At 40.9% G+C, this 20,766-nt stretch overlaps 1 protein-coding gene across 4 annotated transcripts in view; it reads right to left on the reverse strand.

Moving 5' to 3' along the window:
* mcph1 (microcephalin 1) overlaps positions 1–8,841 on the reverse strand; it is a 39,674-nt gene extending 30,833 nt beyond the window's left edge. For 2 of the 4 annotated variants that reach the window (XM_042065204.1, XM_042065207.1), the window contains exons 1-9: positions 8,191–8,442; positions 7,502–7,554; positions 7,164–7,255; positions 5,642–5,760; positions 3,584–3,671; positions 3,365–3,476; positions 2,870–3,001; positions 2,046–2,132; positions 82–1,320 (exon numbers count right to left, since the gene is read on the reverse strand). In XM_042065204.1, coding sequence (XP_041921138.1) covers positions 82–1,320; positions 2,046–2,132; positions 2,870–3,001; positions 3,365–3,476; positions 3,584–3,671; positions 5,642–5,760; positions 7,164–7,255; positions 7,502–7,554; positions 8,191–8,219 — 1,951 coding nt within the window. In that variant the 5' untranslated portion in view covers positions 8,220–8,442. The other 2 variants (XM_042065205.1, XM_042065206.1) reach the window with 2 other exon arrangements.
* Positions 8,842–20,766: the final 11,925 nt, after the last annotated feature.

Raw genomic sequence — 20,766 nt, forward strand, 5'->3', positions numbered from 1 at the left:
ACATGGTAGGTCTTTCTCACATAAAAAGGGGAATGCGGCACACGCCAGAAATTCATTCAAAAACATCAGTGGTTAACATACTTTGTGACCCTTTTCTGCTTCTTGCGGCATTGAGTCGTGATGTAAGGAGAGGTTTGGGGAAAGTCAGTGGGACATGTTCACGTCTCGTATCTGGAGGAGCGGCAGGTTCTATTGGTCTGTGCTTGTCTGTGGTTTTGTCACCAGCTGCATCGCTACAGACATCCCCATCAGTCTCAGCTCTCAGCTTCATTCTCCGGTCTTTGCCAGTAGAAGCTGGTTGCTTGTGGGCAGACTTGCGGCGTCCACAACTCCTTGGCTTGGCTTTGCTCAGAGAAGCTACGTCCTCAGATGGACTGCTAAGTCCAGAGGATTCAGCTAAGAACTCAGCAGCGCTAACAGGGGCAGGCTTTCGCTTCTTATTACACGGCTCCACAGGTTCATTCTTCCTTCTCTTACGTTTGGCAGGCTTGACCGACATCTCAAAGGGGGAAATGGGGTCTTTTTCTGGGGAGAAGTCCAGATTCAGGGCCTGCCGTTTTGTGGACTTTTCTGTCGACGAAAAGTAGTCCTCAAACACGTCATCATCCACTCCGTCCTCATAGGGGGAATGACCCAAGGAGGCCTTTTGGACTTTCCTCAACTGTGATACAGCGGTTAGCGACGTCTTTTTCAGACTAGAAGCTTTTGGGGCAGATGACACCCTGACCAGGGTACTATTTTCCCTTTCAAATTCAGAATCCATTGTCATGGACAAAATTGGAGATGTAGATGTTTCTTTATTGCTTCTACTAAGCTTGTAAGTTTTAGTCCGAGTCTCATTAAAAGTTGGCGAGGTTTGTGTTTGCGTGTCCTCCAAAAGTACACTGTCTTTTGGAGGTGTCAGTTTCAATCTACTGTTATAAATAGATGGCTCTCTACAGGTTTCTACCTCAGTGTTCACAGCGTCATCAGCCAAAACTGTCCTTTCACCTGTGGTTAGTGCAGTGGAAAAGTAGCTGTCCAGAGAATTCTGCTTTCCTGTGCTGCGTTTTGCAGCAGTTTTACTAAGCCCTTTGTGACAGGCTGGTAAAAGAGCTTTGCTGTCAGTAACTATCCCCCGTGATGACTTTCTCTTGGGTGTAACTCCGGGCAGTGGAGTGGATGCTGATAGCTTCCGGGTTTTTCTATGGTGGTTTTTCTCCTCAGATGGAGTGATTGTGTGCACACTGGAGGTGTCGCTTTTAGAAGTGCTCATGAAGTGCATTTCTCCAGCTTCCATCTCTGGAGTGTGTCCGAGAGAAGAAGGCAAGTCATCTTCTTCTGTGGGAAGATTAAGGGAAATGTTTAAAAATACAAATACAAGAACACAAAAAAGCAATAAGCTGTAAAGTAACAGAAATGTCCTTAAAAAATGATGTGTAGTGAGACTGTAACAGGGGAACAGTTTAGTTAGAACTTCATATGTTGCTATTGAACTACAATTACAGAGGATTTCATCATGTCAAAGCCTAAATGTACTTTAAAATCTATACTGATAACAAATAAATTTACTGTATAAATTTACTGTACAAATAAATGCTTATCTTGCACTATGGAGTGATAGACTTGTCCTTCACCTCGCTCACTGGCAGTAAAGTGGTGTTTAATTCAATAACACTGATTTAATCCTGTTTGCAGACTGGGCAGAGAACAACCATTTGGTCAGGTTGCAAGTGAGCGTTCTGGCAATCTCCTCCCATCTAAATGGTAGTAATTTTATGTTTTTTTTTTTTTAGGCTGTTTGTTTCAACAGTCATCAATTCTACAACACCTCTTCAGACAAAACAACAGCATCATGGGCCCCAATTTAAATGGTGGGCGAAGAGTAAAGTTTATCAAAGTGTATATCACAAGTATACATCATAACAGTTTATCAGGAGGACAAAAGGTCAAATCACTGATGCATACATGGCTATTGAGAAGAACAGACCAATCCCTTCCATTTTTAACATTCTTCACTCATTCAACACTCAATCAGCATGAATGATAATCAATACAGTCATTACCCAGCAGCTGTATAAAAGAGGTAGATGGAGTGCTCCCAATGGAGGGCTTCAGAGAGTGTGTGAAGGTGGAATCAACCATTTGGGAAGCTGAAATGACATATATATTAAGCTGAACACAGAGTTTTTTTATACTAGTTTACATAATTGAATCCATTTTCTAAAATGCAGCAGATTTATGTAACAGAACTGAACAATATGATGGAAGCAGTGAAATATAAATCTTTGCCAGCAGATATCTATAAATGTACTATTGTTACAAGATGTACTAGCATGGAGGATAGATATAGGGCCAATCTCAAAGGTCGGACTCAGAGAGTCACAGACTTTGGTGCGCGTTCTCCCGAAATTTGTAAGGGCTTGGGGCTGTCCCAATGTCAAATTTCAAAAGGGTGTGAGGGTTTGAGTACACCAAACCCTTTCCGTGAGTCTGCATCGGTGCAGATTTCACCAAAGGGAATTACCCACAGTTCAAAGCGCTGTGACGTTTACCGCGGAGACCATCGTCTTTAGTGCTTTCCCAATCCCATTTATACCTGTCTGAGCCCATGTGGTCTCACACACTCACTTCGCACCAATTAAGTCTATGAGTCTTTAGTTCTTAGTCCTCACTTTGGGATTGGCCCATATAGACTAAATGACAGGCACACTGTAACCTACAATTACTCTTGTACTATGAAATCTGACACACACAAACACACACACACACACACACACACACACACATTGTACTTCATAAAGATCCTGTCTAGTTCTATTCAGAGGCCTGGCATATGCTCCTCATGCAGTTTGAAGCATTCACACAGCTGATAAATATATGGCCATACCAGTAGGGGAGAGATTTTCTCTCCTCTCTTTCATCTGTTTCAGCCGCAGGGCCATGGTTTCTGCTGTCTTCGATGATGGACTGTACACGATCCCGTTCTCCTCATCGATGATCAGAGGAGACAAGTTTGCGACTACACATAAAGACAAGGTACATAGCATATTACTTCAGATGAATATAGTGGCTCAGCATTGTAACATACAAAAGGGGGAACTTTGTTAAAGAGAAAATCTGCTGTAAGTAAAACTGGCTTTCCATTTAAAAATTGCCAAAGCTAGTAGAAACTTTTTCACTGTTTTGTTTAAAATAAATAAATAAATAAACAAATAAATAAACAAATAAATAAAAACACCACCACTGGGTTCCAACTCCATGACTGGTTGTATTGGACGTCCATAGACATACAGCTCCCCATGCACTGTATTAATCCTGTGTCAAGGGCTAATAAAACTAGCTTTAAAAAACATAACATCAACAATCAATTGGTTTTCATTACCAACAGGTGAGGAAGGAGTCATCCTTTCCATCATTTTGTCAAGTTTTTTTTTCAAACGCCTGTCATTCTCTGGAGTTCTCGTGGGAATATCCCGAGGCTGCATGCATTTGTGCTATGACGAGAGAGAGAGAGAACCAAGTAGTTAATTCACATCAAAAGGCTATGCTTTGCAAAATACAAGGGGCTTGTGTAGACAAGCTTTGCATCCTCAATTCCTACCGTCCTTTTGTTGGCTAGGACACTCCTGCCTTCTTCGTTTACTGCAGGGCATAAATTCTCATCCACATGCTGGCTGTCACTTCTGCACCTGCAGAAACGGGGCCACTGTTTTAGGGACGAGGTGTCAAGTAACAACTTAGTTTTGTCATGATTTGACTAACAGGGACATCTTGTGGCAGGCGGAGGAAACAGCCATAGATAGATTAATTACATGGGACCAGAAGGGTATTTCACAAAACCTAGATAAGGGATTAAGCTGGGATTTTTAGGTTATCCAGGATGAATTTAGCCTTGACTTGGTTTCACAAAAGAGATGGCACATAAGTTACCATGGGGATTTATTCTCTGCACCTAGTCTGGTCTCGACCAGGCTAACAGCCAAGCTAAGTTAATTCCAATGGTAATTATGTCGTCTTATTGGTTCAGCTAGCTGTCATTCACATCAGACCTCCGTGCTAATTTTTAAGGAGCTTTATTCCATTTATAAACTATTTGCTAAATGTATTTGCTCGCAAAACAAAACAGATTGTCTGCCTACTACCATATGGTTATTATTTTAATTGTGATAGCCTTATAATTATCAACATAGGCCTAGGTGTTTGATGAATAGCCTAGGGCCTACTGTAGTTGATTGGGAGTGGAGGGGCAAGTTTTCGAAGGTATTTTCAACTATAATATTAAGGTAGATCATACTATGTACATATTTGCAGTGGCAAGCGCTTTCTGACGTGCCGAGACAAGGAAGCACTCACATGTGGGTGCATACGTAAATTTGCATTCAGTTGGTATACCACGCCTACTCCTGCTGTTTTACTGAAATAGCCATGATTCCCCATTCCAAAAAGGATAACTTTACTTCATTGTTAGTCTAGATCAAAAGCGGTTGTTCACTTTGTGTGAATGACGCTATTTTCTGCGTCTTTTTATTCCAACAGTGAGCACTTTGGAGCAGAAACGAGAACACGCACACATCCTACTTACACCTGGCTTGACATAGTCGCTCCTACTCATCCTGGATTGGCATTAGTGAAACGAGTTGAGCTAGGATGACCAGACAACGCTGTCAAACCTCGCTTTATCACTTATCTTGGATGTCTTTATTCTGCCTTTGTGAAATACCCCTCAGGTGGATTAGTCTTATTGGACATGACGTCTGTGTGGTGGATAAACAAATAGTAGTACACCCTAGTCACTCGCCGATTTATTTCAGAATAAATGACTAACAATAACTGATGCAAATGTCAGATACAGCACAATCCTGTCTCATAATATTGCACATTACATGTTCACATTCGGTACCAAAATACCAAATTCCAGTAGGTCTATAAAGTATTCCTCTAACTTTAAAAGGAGTATAAGGACAAAGCATATAAAACCATCATGAATTAGTGAAATTAATGAAAGTACCTTGCAAAACACCCACAACAGCAAAGTTGGAACTTATAAAAGCAGCAAGATTTAACGTATATATTTGTTAATTTCTGTGCTGTGAAAGGTGTTCCAACGTGTTAGCAGGGCTGCAAACAAAACTACATAGCTTAGGTGGCTAGTGGGAATAATAGGTTTGTTTACCTGGGTTTGTCCAAATGATGCCACGATGCTCGAAAACAGAAATTTTCCATTTGTCCACTAACATCACAAATTATGTCTTCTACAACTACTGTAACTACTGCTCTTTTACTCACTTCACTTTTCACTGTAAATCCAATATTGATCAGGAGTTCCCAAACCTTAGCATGCCACTGTATACAGGTGTAATAAGCTGTAATGGGTGATTTGGCACAAATTGTAACCAGTCATTGTGATGCCATTGAATGTCCTTCCCAGTTCAAGACAAGTTTAAACACAAATGATACTCTCAAATATGTGAAAGCCATCAAACAAGACTGAAAAGGGTTGGTAACAAGGTTGACAGTTTTATAGATCCGCTTTGAGAACATTTTAACACGTATCTGTAAACTGCATTTGAAAACTATAAGTGGCAGACAAGGGCATCAGGTTAATCAATAGCCATTTCTCAAAGTGTCACTGAGCCATATAAGTTTGATCACATCTTACTTGTCGACCCAAAGGACAGATACAAGCTTCACTCCCATTTTCTGGGCCTTATTCCATGTAGACTGGTGTCCATGCTTAAAAATCACATGGGTGACATTTTTGTTTAAGGTCCTGGATACCTGAAAGAGCAGAAAAATGAACCCAATATAAAAACAATGTCATAATTATTCAAACGCACAAATTTTGCAAAACATGACTCAACTGTCAGACCTATACGCTGCCACTGACTTGCTAGACTTTTTGCTCAGATCTAGTCTACGTTTACCTCTGCTGCAAAGGACACAAACGAATACCACACTGGATATTTCATAGAATGAAATCGGAACAACACAATATTATGACAGGATAAAACATTTCTCTGCATTTATTCCCTTTAAAGTCTTATATACACAGTGTTTCCCACAATATCAACACTGACCACCACACAATGATTTTCCATGTTGTACTATTTAAATGGGATGGAATTAGTTTATAGCAGAGCTATGTGCACCTTTGCACAGCCACCTCAATAACCTACATGCACGTTTAAAGAAAACATTAACAATCCTGCAGTTGTTACATAATAGTAAATTGTGCTTAAACCTGCATCACAACCACGCTGCACTAATTTGCAAACCTACCACCACAAATAGAATTCAAATCTGTGAGAAACACTGATACATGTTTACAGGGCACTTAACTGACCTGCCTGTACTAATGCCAGTTAATGGCACTGATGACCCTGAACACAAAATGAAGGCTCAATGGCCATCATAGAAATGATTGTCAAAAGTACTGCATAATACAATACAATCACCAGCCATGGCAAGCAAAATTAATAATATAAAGAAAGAAAAAAAAAGTGAAACAATTCTAATGTGGAGTCTGTTTCTTCAAGCTGTGGTCCAATAGGTTACAACCAGTAACTATGTGCAACTTAGTCTACAATAAAAAGGAAACAAAGAGTATCGTATACGATATAATATCGTATTGTACAGTTCAGTTCTCGCATTCATCAGCTCCCCCTCATTTCTCACACAACAAATTGTGTAGCTGGTATTTATTTTGCGATCTTATTAACAGCAGTGCTGAATATCTTGCGGGGCTTCCCAAGTCACACACAAATTGGCTCATCAATCACAAACACTGCTGTCACTTCAAAACCACACAATAAGCTGCCAACCATTCTAAATACAATGGCCTTACTATTCAGTCAGCTTATGGCCTGCTGATGACAACTGCTGAAGGCCGGAAGCCCATTCATAAATAAAGGTTGGAGCAGGCATGGTTTGGCATGGGTCAGTGCCATTTCAAAATGGATGACGAAAATTAAGGTTGGTTCAGCACATCACCATGCTCTGCTCTGCTCAGTCAGAGTGAACTAAGAGGAGTATTGAATATGGCATAACCAATACAAGAAAAGCTCCACATGCTTAGTTCTAATTGAATATCATAATCATTCTATGCAGATATGCTCCATAAATGTAATGCTGTTTTTCATATTTCCTATTTATACCACCAGAAATAAAAACAATTTACTTACCACTGCTCCCATTTCCTCAAGTTGCTGCATGAATCCCTCAGAATAATTTTCTCTTTTGCTTGTGGACCAAACATCAACAAAAGCCACAACATCTACAGAGAGGGAAGGAAAGTAGCCTAACCATCACTAGGGGCAACAGCACAGGCTTGACATCAAAATAAGGAATTTACTGACAACAGGACACGAAATATGTAAACCCACGGAAGAAAACAGGCTTATACTCTGGTGCAGAAAGAAATAGGATGAGTGATAGTTCAGACGCTAATTCTGACTCATTAAAAATTACAATAGATTATCCTGAGATAAAATTAACGTTAATGACAGTGACACTAAAGTACCTTTCAGGATCATGGGGCTTTCTTTTTTGGTCATAATCAGGCCTTCTTTCAACCTGCAAGAGACAATGCAGACTTCACTTGCCAGTTCTGCTTATTTACACACTCTTCTGCTGCTCGTCATTATTCGTTTACGACTGGCAATAACGTAGAACACAAATTAACATTAACGGTACTAAGCAAATAACAGTTACGTTAGCATCGCATACTGTAAATATAGTAACGTTAGCACAGAGAACGAAACACTAGCATTCACTTTGAGGAAAAGACCTAATGTTATCTAAAGGAATATCCTAACTCACTCATGACATTTTAGAACCACGGTGTCAACAGTTCATTTAATACTATACCCTAATTTCTACTTACTTACCAATGTATCGCTAACTTATGTGTGGACGAAACTTCACTTCAGCTAACGTGCTTCTCGGAAAGAACTGTGATCTTGCACATTGTCCCAACAAACGCAACAACACACAAGTTAGCAGCTATCTGCGTTCTTTTTCCACCACGTTAACGTTAAGCAATAACTTTCATTTTCTGTCCGAGGTGTGTGTACGTATTTTCTGTCCGAGGTGTGTGTAACGTTACGTATTTTCTCTCATAAACCTGGTTAGTAACTATCTTCTGCTAAATGTTAAGTTTCCAACACGAGTCAAACAAAGGAAAAATGTGTAAATTGTAGCTTTAACCACCTTAGCGGTCTCCACGGCTCTTCATACATTGGAATCAGCTAAATGTTAACGTGAGTCGGTGTTATAAAGCGTTCGATCAGCTACATAACGTCAGCTAGGCTAGAATGTCATGTCAGCTCTGACAACTACAAATGAACGGAAACTCGTGTTTGTCATCAGATGGACAGACAGAAAAGAGGAAGAAAACATCCATAAAGTTGACCACTGGCTTAATGAAGACGTGTGGTATCGGTCAGTAAGTTAGCTCTCAGATGTTAGCTATGTCCCTATAACGTTGCTTAGCTTACCTGGTGCTATGTATCTTGGCCAAAGACAAACGTGCTGCAGAACCAGAACAGCAACAGGTGGGGCGCCAACTTCTGAACGCGCGGCGCTAAACACAATGTGACCAACGATAACTTCACCACATAAATACTGTAACGTTACTGCTTTCAAAATAACTTTATCGCATACCTAGTTACTTACATTATTTTATTGAGGTAACGTTACATAGTAACGATTAGCTAGCAGATCCCACGACAGCGCTCCTTGGCGCCTGGAATTTGAGATGGCATTCTGGGAAAGACATTACGTTCGAACCAATCATTGGTTCTTGACACAAACCATGTAGCCTACATCTGAGATGTTTGTTTACTCGATTAAAGTAAAGTTTTTAAATGTCTTCACGCAGTAGGTGTGTAGGCTAATGTAAAGAACAGGCTGAATACGTGGAGCTTTTTTCTTGTGCAAAGTGTGAATTGCCCGTGATTCATGTCATGATGGACAGAGAGGGAATGGCAGTTAAAAATCAAATGACTCCGTCCGATAGTTTACATGACTAGATGTAAAATAAATTATAGTAGATTATTTATCAAAGACGCTTAAACAATCTAGAATAAGTCTTATTTGTTTAGACCTAACCCAATACCATTACATGCTGAAGCTTGACCGTGGGTTGCAATGATGAGTTAGGCTACTTTCCGCCAGTAGAGGTCTCTGTTACTCTTATTTCTGGGAATCAAGCTAAGGGTTGTAGGCTATTTCCATGGCAGCAGTTCTTCTTGCTATATGTTTTTTTACATAGCAACAACAGACTACAGGAGGTGAGGGATAATCAAGCTAGAAACTGCATTACTTTGGCAAAGCTTTATTTGAAGTGCTGGTGGAACAGGAGGAGGGCTGCATGTTGTGGTCTCTTTTGAAGCAACCGCTAGCATCACCCCCATGCTGGCTTTTATTCATACATTATCACCTTTTTTCTTATTTGTTGACAAAAGAAATAATGAATACATTTGTATGTGGTGGAATAAAAAGAGGTGGTCATGTTGCAATTTGAACATCATCCTTAATTCAGTATATCTCCATGTTCAACAATAACAACACTGCAGTTTATCTCTGTTTCTTTCTCCCTGTTTAAACATTTTTTTTTATCAGATTAATGACTAAGACGCAGCAATAGTAACTAGCTCACTGTCACAAAATGAGAAACAACACAAAACCACACTGACTGAATTAGCCAGAGAGCCTTCTTATTTTCTCTTATGTTTGGATTCTGTGACTTGCCAAAATATTTCAATGGAGGGTACCTCACTCCATCACAATTTCATGCTGAGTTCACAATACTTTGATTACTGATGCCTTTGATTATGGTGTCAGGCAGGAACTCTCAAAGAGCTGGCAGCTGCTCACCTGTCCATGTCGGCCTGTATTGGCATCTACCTATAATCCAATTAACTCTGGCGAGTGGAGGACTTCCGCTTCTGGGGAAGCAGATGCGCTGAGTCCAGCTGCTCGGAGCCTGCCTGACACGTCGGTACTTAGGTAGATGGCACCAGGTCTGACAGAAAAAGGTGGAGTGGGACCACCGCTAGGCTTTTCTATCCCCTCTACCCTCACCAGACTTGGCAGTGGAATCAGAAGCAAGGACTGGGGAAAAAAATAGGGAGCCCCATTGAACAGTGAACAAAGGAACCAGAGAAAGCTCCCAACCATCTGCCCCAAAGCATCCCTTCACAGCTGTAGCTGCCGGTGTTTGAGTCATGGTAGTTCAGCCCCTGTTTACTGTTAAAGCACTGCAAGAGTCGGCAGTGGCAGGCATTCACCTAGTATCCCAAGCACAGGGAGCGAACTAAAATGGTCTAGAATTAATGTTTGGACAGGAAACAGATGTAGACCCCATGGCATCTTGCAAACCAGTGCGGGCATAGAGGTCTGCCAGCTGTGGCACTTCATTTAAAGTAAAACTGCTGCGAGGGCAAGGAATTTATCATCTAAGCAAAGTGAGCAACCACTCAGCTATTTATTATGAGCTTGAGTGACTTCACATATTTAAAAAGCTTAATTTGGATGTCTACATTTCTGAATAATGTATGTTTTATTTGTTGCATATGAACCTAAAGATAATGTTGTGCTTTTATGGAAGGACAGTTTTTCTAATGTTAATGCATTTCTGTAGATGTGTGTTATGTAGGCAAGTGCAGCAACAATAGCCTAACAGTATCAGTGGTTCTTAAACTTTTTGTCTGGCGACCCCCCAAAAAACATGGGCCAAGTCTCGAGCCCCCCTTCTCTCTAACCGGCGGAATTTGGTTTCGAAATGTTGCAGATGAGCATTGGAAGCAGAGGCAGAAAATGTCTTCTCTCATAGGTAGGCTATATCAACACCAAAGGCATTAAGTCAATGGCAGCCTCTTAACTAAAAACCTTTAGGAAAATGTCTTTAATTCAGACTGCAAATCATTTCACAACCCCTCCAATATTGTTGGCGACCCCCAGTTTAAGAACCACTGGCTTGTACCATTCACTGTATTTGTATCATCTCATCTTATAGCGTAGCCTCACACATTTTTAATAATAAACTAGGATATAAATGACATGAAGACAAATAAAATAACAAACTAGGATATAACAATTCTGCTTGCACTGTCACAAAAAAACCTGTGTATTACCCAGGGTAGGATGTGGCCACTTGGATGCACTACTACACAAAGTTGTCCCTTAAATATTTGTGACATGATGCCTCTACGTCTAGTTAGGAGTGACTAGGTGCTGCTGTAGTATCCCGTGGGCTGGAGCGTCCACATATTTTCATCGATTGTTCTAAATGCAATGCTAGTATTTGATGGACAGGTCAGGGAACCAGGCTGGGAGCAGCTGAACGAACTGGCTTGTTTGTCAGGTAGTCACATAGTTTGCGTACTGTTGGGTCTCTTAACATTCCAGGAATGGGCAGGTGTACCTAATGAGGTGGCGAAGGATTTCAAGAAGTTCAAGCCTCAAGAAAACACAATGTGTGAATGTGAAAATGTAAATATTTAAAACATTTGGAGTTGGATGCTGCTGGTAGCATTGTAGAGAACAATCATGTAGTGGATGATATTGTTTTCTACATGAAAGTCCTTTAAGGGAATGTTTAAGGGAAGAGGGCAGGGCAGAGACAGTGTTCATTACAAAGGTGTTTTATGCTGGTCATGTCATGTATACAGTGTGCAAATGATTGGCGAGTGCACACTGTGTACCAACAGTTAATTACCCTGCAATGGGGAGGTTGAAGAATGGAACTTTTATGCTCACTCAGAGGACAGTGAAAGATCACATAATGGTTAGCAAGCTAATATCATAACATTTAGCTATAGATCTGGTTGTAATAGGTGGGTGAGTGGTTCTCAGTGGCACCATTCGTTCTTGATTAATGCTGGGAGACGTGGCTAGCGCCATCTTGAGACACCCGATTGCAGAAGGGACTTGGTGAAAACTTCATGCAGTTTTTGAATGTTGTGTGTTGTATTGTCTATGTGTCATGTTCAACAATTTACCCCATTCTGTTAATACTCCTGCTGGAAAGGATGGAATATATTTTAGATTTCTGTATGCTCAGCCAGACTTAACCATCATCAACCCTGATGAAATAGACTAATCATTGGGCTATACTTTTTAAAGTGCTAATTGAACTGAGTCAACTGGGTTATTCCGTCCAATGATCACATTGCAACCGTAAACAGTTTGCAGTAAATTGCATTCTGCCAGCACTTGGGTCAGGTATCAACAGAACACTGTTCAGTTGCCTCTGCCAAAACAATTATGAACCCATTGGTAACCTAGGGCTAATTGCATGATTTTATCATCATGCCGTTGTATCTTTGCACAAAGATACAATGTACCGTTTTCTAGCTCAACTGAATTCCAAATGTCTGTTATTTGCTTTGTTGCATGCGTCATGCGGTCCTTTTTAAGTGTACCTCTCCAAATGTGGGCTTTTGAAATTGAGCCATCAGTGATGATATGACATGCACAGCGGAACTGGGGGAACAGAATGGCATAGGCCAGGACACACAGGGCAGCGTCTCCTCTCCAATATTCTGTGGCCTGGCCCACTGCAGCTGTCCAGATTCTTTTACTGAATATGCATGCCAATGATTAATTATTGATATGCAAGACCACAGACAGTCCAGGCCATCTGATTTAATGAGAAAAGAAAAGCAGGAAAGGAGAAAGAGAGACGAGGAAATAGAGGCTGAAGTTTGCGTTTTGTGATCCTTGCATGTCAAAATAAATCCTTTCCGCTCAGATGCTTTTTAATATGACGTACAGGACAAACATTACAGATTAATTGGCTAAACCCTGACACACTGGTGTCAGAATACTATAGAGGAGCGTTTCAGAGTGTATCCAGGATTGTGCACATTAATGAGTGATTTCAATGCTTTCTGATGAAAGAGGCAGTCATTTTCAAATGTAATTATGAGCTCTGACTTTGCCTTGAGGGAAAAATAAGTTTCTTTTCACAGTGGTGTCTTAAACCGACCGGTTGTCTGAAATCAGTCAAAACTAGCTGGTATATAATAACTGGTTCATAGTTAAAAAAAAACAACAACAAAAAAAAGGATAGATGAGTGGTAAATTGTTGGCAGTGTAAGTCACAAAACTCTTCCCAAGGATTTTTGTACTGAGAGGAAAGCCACTGAGGCATATAGAGGACTGAGCCCAATGCTCAGGCATATCAGAGACAGGACAAATTATAAATGTTGACATTGGGGCAGTTGACATGTTCACTCAAGGTTTTGACTGTGAACTGCAAAGCGAGTCCATTAGTTCAGATTGCAGTTTCTAACACCAGCAGTGCCTCGATTTGTAATTTTCGGTCTGCTGTCCTCGTCCACGCATTACTCAGCTGGGTCTGCTGACAGTTTCATTAATTGGCAGTCACTTTCAGATTTTACCTTGTAAAACTGTGTGATGTTTCGTCCCAGTGTGATGCTTGATATTGCGGTGCGGTGAGGAAAAAAATAAGCCCTACATCTGCAATCATCCCTACTGAACAAAATCAATTTGATGGGAGAGAAAAACAACAGCGTGTTCTCCAAAGGAAACATCAAAGCTTGAAAGCTAATCCTAGGCCACCTCAATGAAAGCCATTCTCTGACTTTGCATGAAGAGGGAGAGAGATGAACACGTGGAATAGGCAGACATTTTAGATGGAAATAGAACTTGACTCTTCCATGCCTCCTTTGATTTTGTTCTTTGAAGGAATGCATGCTTTTGCATACTTTTTTCTTCACAGTTGCCCATCGCATTCTCTTCATTTTCACCAGTGTCTTCTATAACCTTCCCTCTGAGACACCATTTGCTTTACAATCAGCTCACACACAAAGGAAGGAACAGCACCACAGCACTGTTTAACGTTGGAACAAAGATATCACACAAAAAACGAAAGAAAGAAAATGTGAGCAAGGAATGCCCAGCCATACCTTGGTATCAGAATAAAAGTTTAATTCTCTTATTTCAATTTTCATGGAGACACGTTTGAACCTTTGGATTATACATCACACTCTCTGACATTTGTGGCCCAAATCCCTCCCCCTTCACCTTTCTGTTCCCTCTGGATCAGAATGGGGTAAGGAAAAACAGGGGCAGGAATAGTATCAGATGAGTGGCAAAGCATGGTCAGGGATAAAAAGAGGGAATCAGGAGGTAAAAATGCTGCAGGTGTTGCTGTAGAATAAGTGCCAATGTTATTTAAATGCCGGCACCAGAGAATATCCAAGATAAGACAAACGCACGCATCAGAAAAACAGAGCTGCATATATTTTTTTTAATTCAGCTATTCTAATTTCACATGCAGTGTTCACGCAAGCGTACCATGGAATAAATGAGTAGGCCTACCACACGTAACCAGCTTAAGAAACGTGTCACAGTGTGTGTTTCTTTGGTTGCATTCTTTGTTTACAGGATGGTATCCCCACATGCAAACACATAAACACACTTAACATACTGTTTGTATTTATTATTCGGCTCTTCACAAGGCAAGTAGAATGCTCCATTGACTTGAATGGGATTTCCGAAAGTTCTAGCGGTCATTATTTCTTGGGAAAGGACCTCTGAAAACAAGAATGACCGCTGTCAATGGCAACGGAGTTTGTGCTTGGAACTTCATTCAAAAGTGAAAGCAGACGGTTGATCAGCTGTGTTCTAAAGAATGTTTGATTCAAGTTCAGCGTGTGTTGCGAACTATTTGTTTCTCAGCAAAAGCCACGACGAAACGGTAACAAACTAGATGTACCGCATAGCGGTACAAAATATGACCGCCGCTCAGTCCTGTACATCCATTCCGCGAAAATAAATCACACTTCAATTTGTCTCCATCTTTTACTCCATCCCCCACTCTTGAAACTTTTGTGTATGCTTGTTTGGCATGCCTGAGTGTGTGTGTGCGGCTGCACAGAAAGTAGCCTACTTGTGCTGAAAAGGTGAATAGATTGTAGAATAGCCAAAGAAGATGTAGCATTGTTATAAAACCTTTAAAATCTCTAAACAATCACAAGTAGGGCAGGTCATCACAGTTCATCCATTGCAACTGGATTGATGAAAGGTCACTTACACCTGTAGGCTACATTGTATTTGGGAAAAGCAAAAGGTATCAGCATAATGTTATTTATTTATTTATTTATTTATTTTTTATGTATTTATAAACAAAAACATCTCTGTCAGTTCCATGCCGTTTTCAACAGCTATCAAAAACAAAGGTCATTTTTGGATGGATGGATTTTTTGTGAATATTTCTTCTTCTACATAAGATTTTAGTCATCTTTAGTTCATGTAATACTTTATTGTCAATGCACAAATTAAGTAGTAGTCTGAAACGTTATTGTTAATGCACAAATTAAGTAACAGTAGTCTGAAACGAAATGCTGTTTTACATATAACCAGTGGTGCAAATAACTGACATGTCCAAATGGGCCTTGATGAAATGCGTCGTTAGACTGTTCATACTTTTGCTCATGCTTTTGTCCGTTATTGTTCGTGCAAATATAGGCTGATTCATGTTCCCTTGCATTGTGTAACTGAGGTCCATGGCTAGTCTGGCTTTCATCAGACCAAGCTCAATCTTTTAAGAAATCAAAAAATAAATAGCGGGCAGATCAGGCTGGGTTCACCCAGCCTAGTCCATAGGCACCCGATATTGTTTAATTTTCAGATTGAGATATACATGCTCTGGCTATTCTAAATGCAAAAATGCATTAGGGAGTTATGACAAAACTGTAACTAACAAACTAGATCCTAATAGAAAGCTGTTAGCTTCCCTAAGCTACAGGTAGGATTATAAGGTAGGCCTATTTACAACATAAATTGTCAATAGGCTATGCTGGCGACACAAATAAAATCTCCTTTGGAAACCAATGGCTTACGACTTACAGTATCAAGCGGACTTAAACTGCCATATCGTGGCGAAAAGTTGTAATAACATTCACGCAGTTCCATGAGTCAAGGAAAGCGCGAATGAAGCCACTTATAAATGGGACCCACTACACAGTAGCTTAAGGTGTGTTGCTAAAGCAGCCATAATGAAATGAAGGTGTCATTGTTTGGATACTTCACACACACGTGCTTTTTAATTTCACAGACTACAACTACCAAGCTGGAATCAAAGCACATCGATTCCCCTCTCACACCCTGCACGCACTTAAAACAAAATAAACAGGCGTCTCAGTCTCACACATGTATAGGCAAAACTGTATCAGACCGGTGTAACGTTGGTAAATCTTCCATTGCACAGAATGATTTTGTAGCACGTGCAATAAATGACAGTCGAAAGATACAAACAGTGCTGCTATCAATTTGCTTGGTATAACCGCATTTATAGTTTTCTACAAATGCAATCAATCAAATGGGCCTCCATCACTCAACCAACGCTAACGGTAACATTACCTAGGTCCTTATTGATATTACAAGATTAACGTACCTGCAGTAAAAACCAAGCATGTCCGATAAACATCCTCACTTCATCCTCACTTCCACTTCATGTGAACATCGTCCTGTCCTTATTAGATGTTCGCTGCGGTAAATTACAGTCCTTGTAGGAAGTGTCCATTATTTTTTCAACACACTTTTAACTTTCAAAAAAATTACATCTCACTGCAACGATGCGCCATCTAGTGGACAAACGACTACTTATCGCCAATACTGAAAATGCAGCCATGATGATGATGATGAATATTTTGGCTTTCTTTTGATCCTATTGAATTTGTAATTATGTATCGGCCGTTCTAATACCGATAGTATGTGGGTGCCTGTGTGTGTGCATGTTTATATGTGTGCACCGCCATTTACAGGCCAATGAGTGTACAGTCACTAAATGTACACATAACCTAATTTTTTTAGCCCCCCCCATGGATGAAATTCTACGAAACTTGGCATACCCCCAGACCCCCAGAGAATGCCAGGTCAATCATACACATCAAATTTGGTGCAGTTCTGAACATCTTAACTGAAGATAGGGGCGATTAAAGCAGAATAATATTGCATTTTCATTTTTGACCAGGGCGGGGGGGAGGGGGGCAAATCACAAATGAGTGATTATGAGCCAGGTTGATGTGGGCCCTTGAGACCAACATACCATAAAAGATTCACAGAGAACTGTGTCTGCCCTACCCTCCTTTCGGGGGGTCCAGTCCAGCAGGGGGGCTGCAGATGAAAACGAAAAATGACGGTTCCATGCTATCCATGTGGGGGTACATGCCCACCAAGTTTTGTGTACCCCGGTCTTTCAGTGTCCCGGGAATCCTTGTTGGTGTACGTTACTAAATGTACACATAAATTATTTTATTGTAAGGCCCCCCATGAACGAAAGTACACAAAACTTGGCATGCATTCAGAGGGTGTCATAATGATCCTACACTTTTAATTTCGTGCAGTTTTGACCTTGTCAGCCAGAGATATTGAGATGAAAACACCTAATTTTTTGCTTTTTAATTTTTAACTAGGTGGCGCTATACATGAAATAAGTGGTAATGGGATGGGTTGACATGCCCCCTTAAGACCAACATACAAAAAAAAGGTGGACCTCCTAGGCCCTACGGTTCTCGAGATATTCACAGAAAACTGTCTCCGGCCACCTACAGGCCAGTTGGTGTATAGTAACATAAATTAATTTATTGTGTGGCCCCCCATGAACGGAATTCCACAAAACTTGGCGTGCATACAGAGGGTGTCATAATGATCCTACACTTTCAATTTCGTGCAGTTTTGACTATGTTAGGTCACAGATACCTTCAATTACACCACCTCATTTTTACTTTTTTGTGTTTAACTAGGTGGCGCTATACATGAAATGAGTGGTTATGGAATGGGTTGACATGGCCCCTTGAGATCAACATACAAAAAAAAAATGGTCCTCCTAAACCCTACGGTTTTCGAGATATTCACAGAAAACTGTGTCTGCCCTACCCTCCTTTCGGGGGGTCCAATTCAGCGGGGGGGCTACAGATCAAAACGAAAAACGATGGTTCCATGCTATCCATGTGGGGTTACATGTCCACCAAGTTTCGTGTACCCCGGTCTTTCAGTGTCCCGGGAATCATTGACGGAAATTTGGGCATGCGAAAAAGAAAAAAAAAAAAGAAAAAAAAAAAAAAATCTGACTAAACCTATATGACCGCCGCTTCGCTGCGCGGCGGTCATAATAAGTGTAAAGAGACATACCATGGAGTTTATTTTTTCGTTTTGGCAAGTAGCCGTATAATAAGCGGGATTATGTATAGAACGCCGGTCATCATGGGAAAATAAGTCCCTTCAGGGCGAAACAAGACGGTTCGCCCTGTCGGGACTTATTTTCCCCATAATGACCGGCATTCTATACATTATCCCTTACTTATTACACGGCTCTTCACAAGGCAAGTAGAATGCTCCATTGACTTGAATGGGATTTCCCAAAGTTCTAGCGGTCATTATTTCTTGGGAAAGGACCTGAAATAATGACCGCTGTCAATGGCAACGGAGTGCTTCTAATTCAGGTTTTTCATATCCCTACGCAAGGACTGGAACTTCATTCAAAAGTGAAAACAGACGGTTGATCAGCTGTGTTCTAAAGAATGTTTGATTCAAGTTCAGCGTGTTGTTGCGAACTATTTGTTTCAGCAAATGCCACGATGAACGGTAACAAATAGGCTAGGCTAGGCTAAAGTCATATCGTGGGAAGTTTATTATTTCGTTTTGGCAAGAAACCGTGTAATATGCGAGATAACACCGGTCATTATTAGGAAAATAAGTCCCTTCACGGCGGAACAAGACCCCTCCGCTGCGCGTCGGGGTCCGGTTCGCCCTGTCGGGACTTATTTTCCCAATAATGACCGGTGTTTAAGTAAGGGATAATGTATAGAACGCCGGTCAATTTCGGGAGATAGGTCCCGACAGGGCGAACCGTACCCCGACGCGCAGCGGATTTTGAATGAAGTTCCAATCCTTGCATAGTGATATGAAAGAATTGACTTAGAAGCACAAAGCCCATTTTCCTTGACAGCGGTCTGTTATACTTAGCAACGGTCTGTTATTCAGAATTAGCAGACCGCCGAACGTTGGGAAGGCCCATTCAAGTGAATGGAGCATTCTGCAGCGCTATGAAGAGCCGTGTAATAATACATTATCCCTTAGGCTACATAATGTTTAATTTTACATTAGAGATCGGTGTTTGAAGAACCCCATGCAGTCTATTTGCTTTAACTTTGTTTCTACCAAAGTTTCCACAGGGTGTTAAAAAGTCTAAAATGTAACAGTGGTCATTTCATTTTCTAAGCAGCATTGAAGTTGTTTGACATTGTAGTTATTTCAACGGTACAGATACAGTATATCACAATGTAATAAAATTGTGATTAACTGAAAAAAAACTGAATAACTGATAAAAAACTGTAGCTTATATAGAAGTTCAAAGAACAAAGTTACTTTTATAATAATCCTGGGACTCTGGGATTTCCTTCATATTGTTTGCCAGTAGCCTATGGGTGTGAAGTCAGTCTTAAATTGTATTCATTATAGTCTTAAAATGGTCTTAAATTGAACTGAACTTGTTGAAACCTGCAGAACTCTGATATAAGCTATAGCCTACTTTATGTATGCACAATGTATAATACATGGATATGTGCATGCTAAGTTTAGGGCCTGCAATGACAGTTGACAGGTCCTCAGAGGGGAGGGGTTTCTTTTACTCTTCATGAAACTGACCCATCCTGTACCATAATGGCATAAGGGATGGGAGTAGTGCAGCTGGCCTATAGGTTAAGTAACGTGTGGAGTGGTCTTATGGCCTGAAGCAGTGGGGCCACTCAGAAGGGAGATGGTCGTGGTGGCCTCTATACAAACAGGCCGTACTCAACAGCCTGAGTGGTGTGTGTGTGTGTGTGTGTGTGTGTGTGTGTGTTTGTGTGTGTGTGTGTGTGTGTGTGTGTTGGGGGGGGGGGGGCCGTACTCAACAGCCTGAGTGGTGTGTGTGTGTGTGTGTGTGTGTGTTTGTGTGTGTGTGTGTGTGTGTGTGTGTGTGTTGGGGGGGGGGGGGGGGGTGCTTTGCTTTTTCGGATTGTGATTTAAAATATGCCCAGACAACCTCACTTGGTGGAAGATGCTGGAACACTTCACTGCTTACAGGGCCTTTGCTCAGATGTTACACAGGCGCGTAGCAAGCGTGGGGAATGTGGGTGTTATAACGTACACACTTTTGCTGGAACATGATTCTATCCCCCACACTTTTTGTCAGATTAAAATGAAAGTAAAATATGGAAATAAACGCTCCCGTAAAGAGTTGGAACCGTATCTACCATAACGCACACACAGAGAGACACAAATAGGTCTGTTGATTTGATTGAACGGTCATCCAGCCAATCACATCAAGTTAGCCAGTGAAGAACCAAAGCCGCTCTGATCAAATTCAAAGTGTGCGTCTTTCAAGGCTGTGCTGCTGCTTGGGTCTGCATTATAACGTCTGCAGTGAGCAGATTTCAGATAGAATTGAAATTATAATTGTTATCGCATTATGCTATTTTAGTAAACCAAAATGAACTGTCTGACTGACAGTTTTTGCCACAATAGAAATGCAGGGAGTCAACGTGAAAGCGGGGGTGCGCGCACCAAGGCACTTGTTTCTGCAGAAAGACCTTACTGTTCTCAGAGCATTATGCTTTCTCTGTCTGTGATCTGCAGCTTTTCTCAAACTATGGGCCTCCTCAACAATTAACCTACTGGTCCACATATAGCCGCGAAATAAAGTTATGCCCGGTGCTTCACACGTTTGATCATTTGCAGCAAGATTGAATAAATTTACATTAATTAACC

Source organism: Alosa sapidissima, chromosome 16, assembly GCF_018492685.1.
Source record: "Alosa sapidissima isolate fAloSap1 chromosome 16, fAloSap1.pri, whole genome shotgun sequence".
NCBI classification, from domain to species: domain Eukaryota; kingdom Metazoa; phylum Chordata; class Actinopteri; order Clupeiformes; family Clupeidae; genus Alosa; species Alosa sapidissima.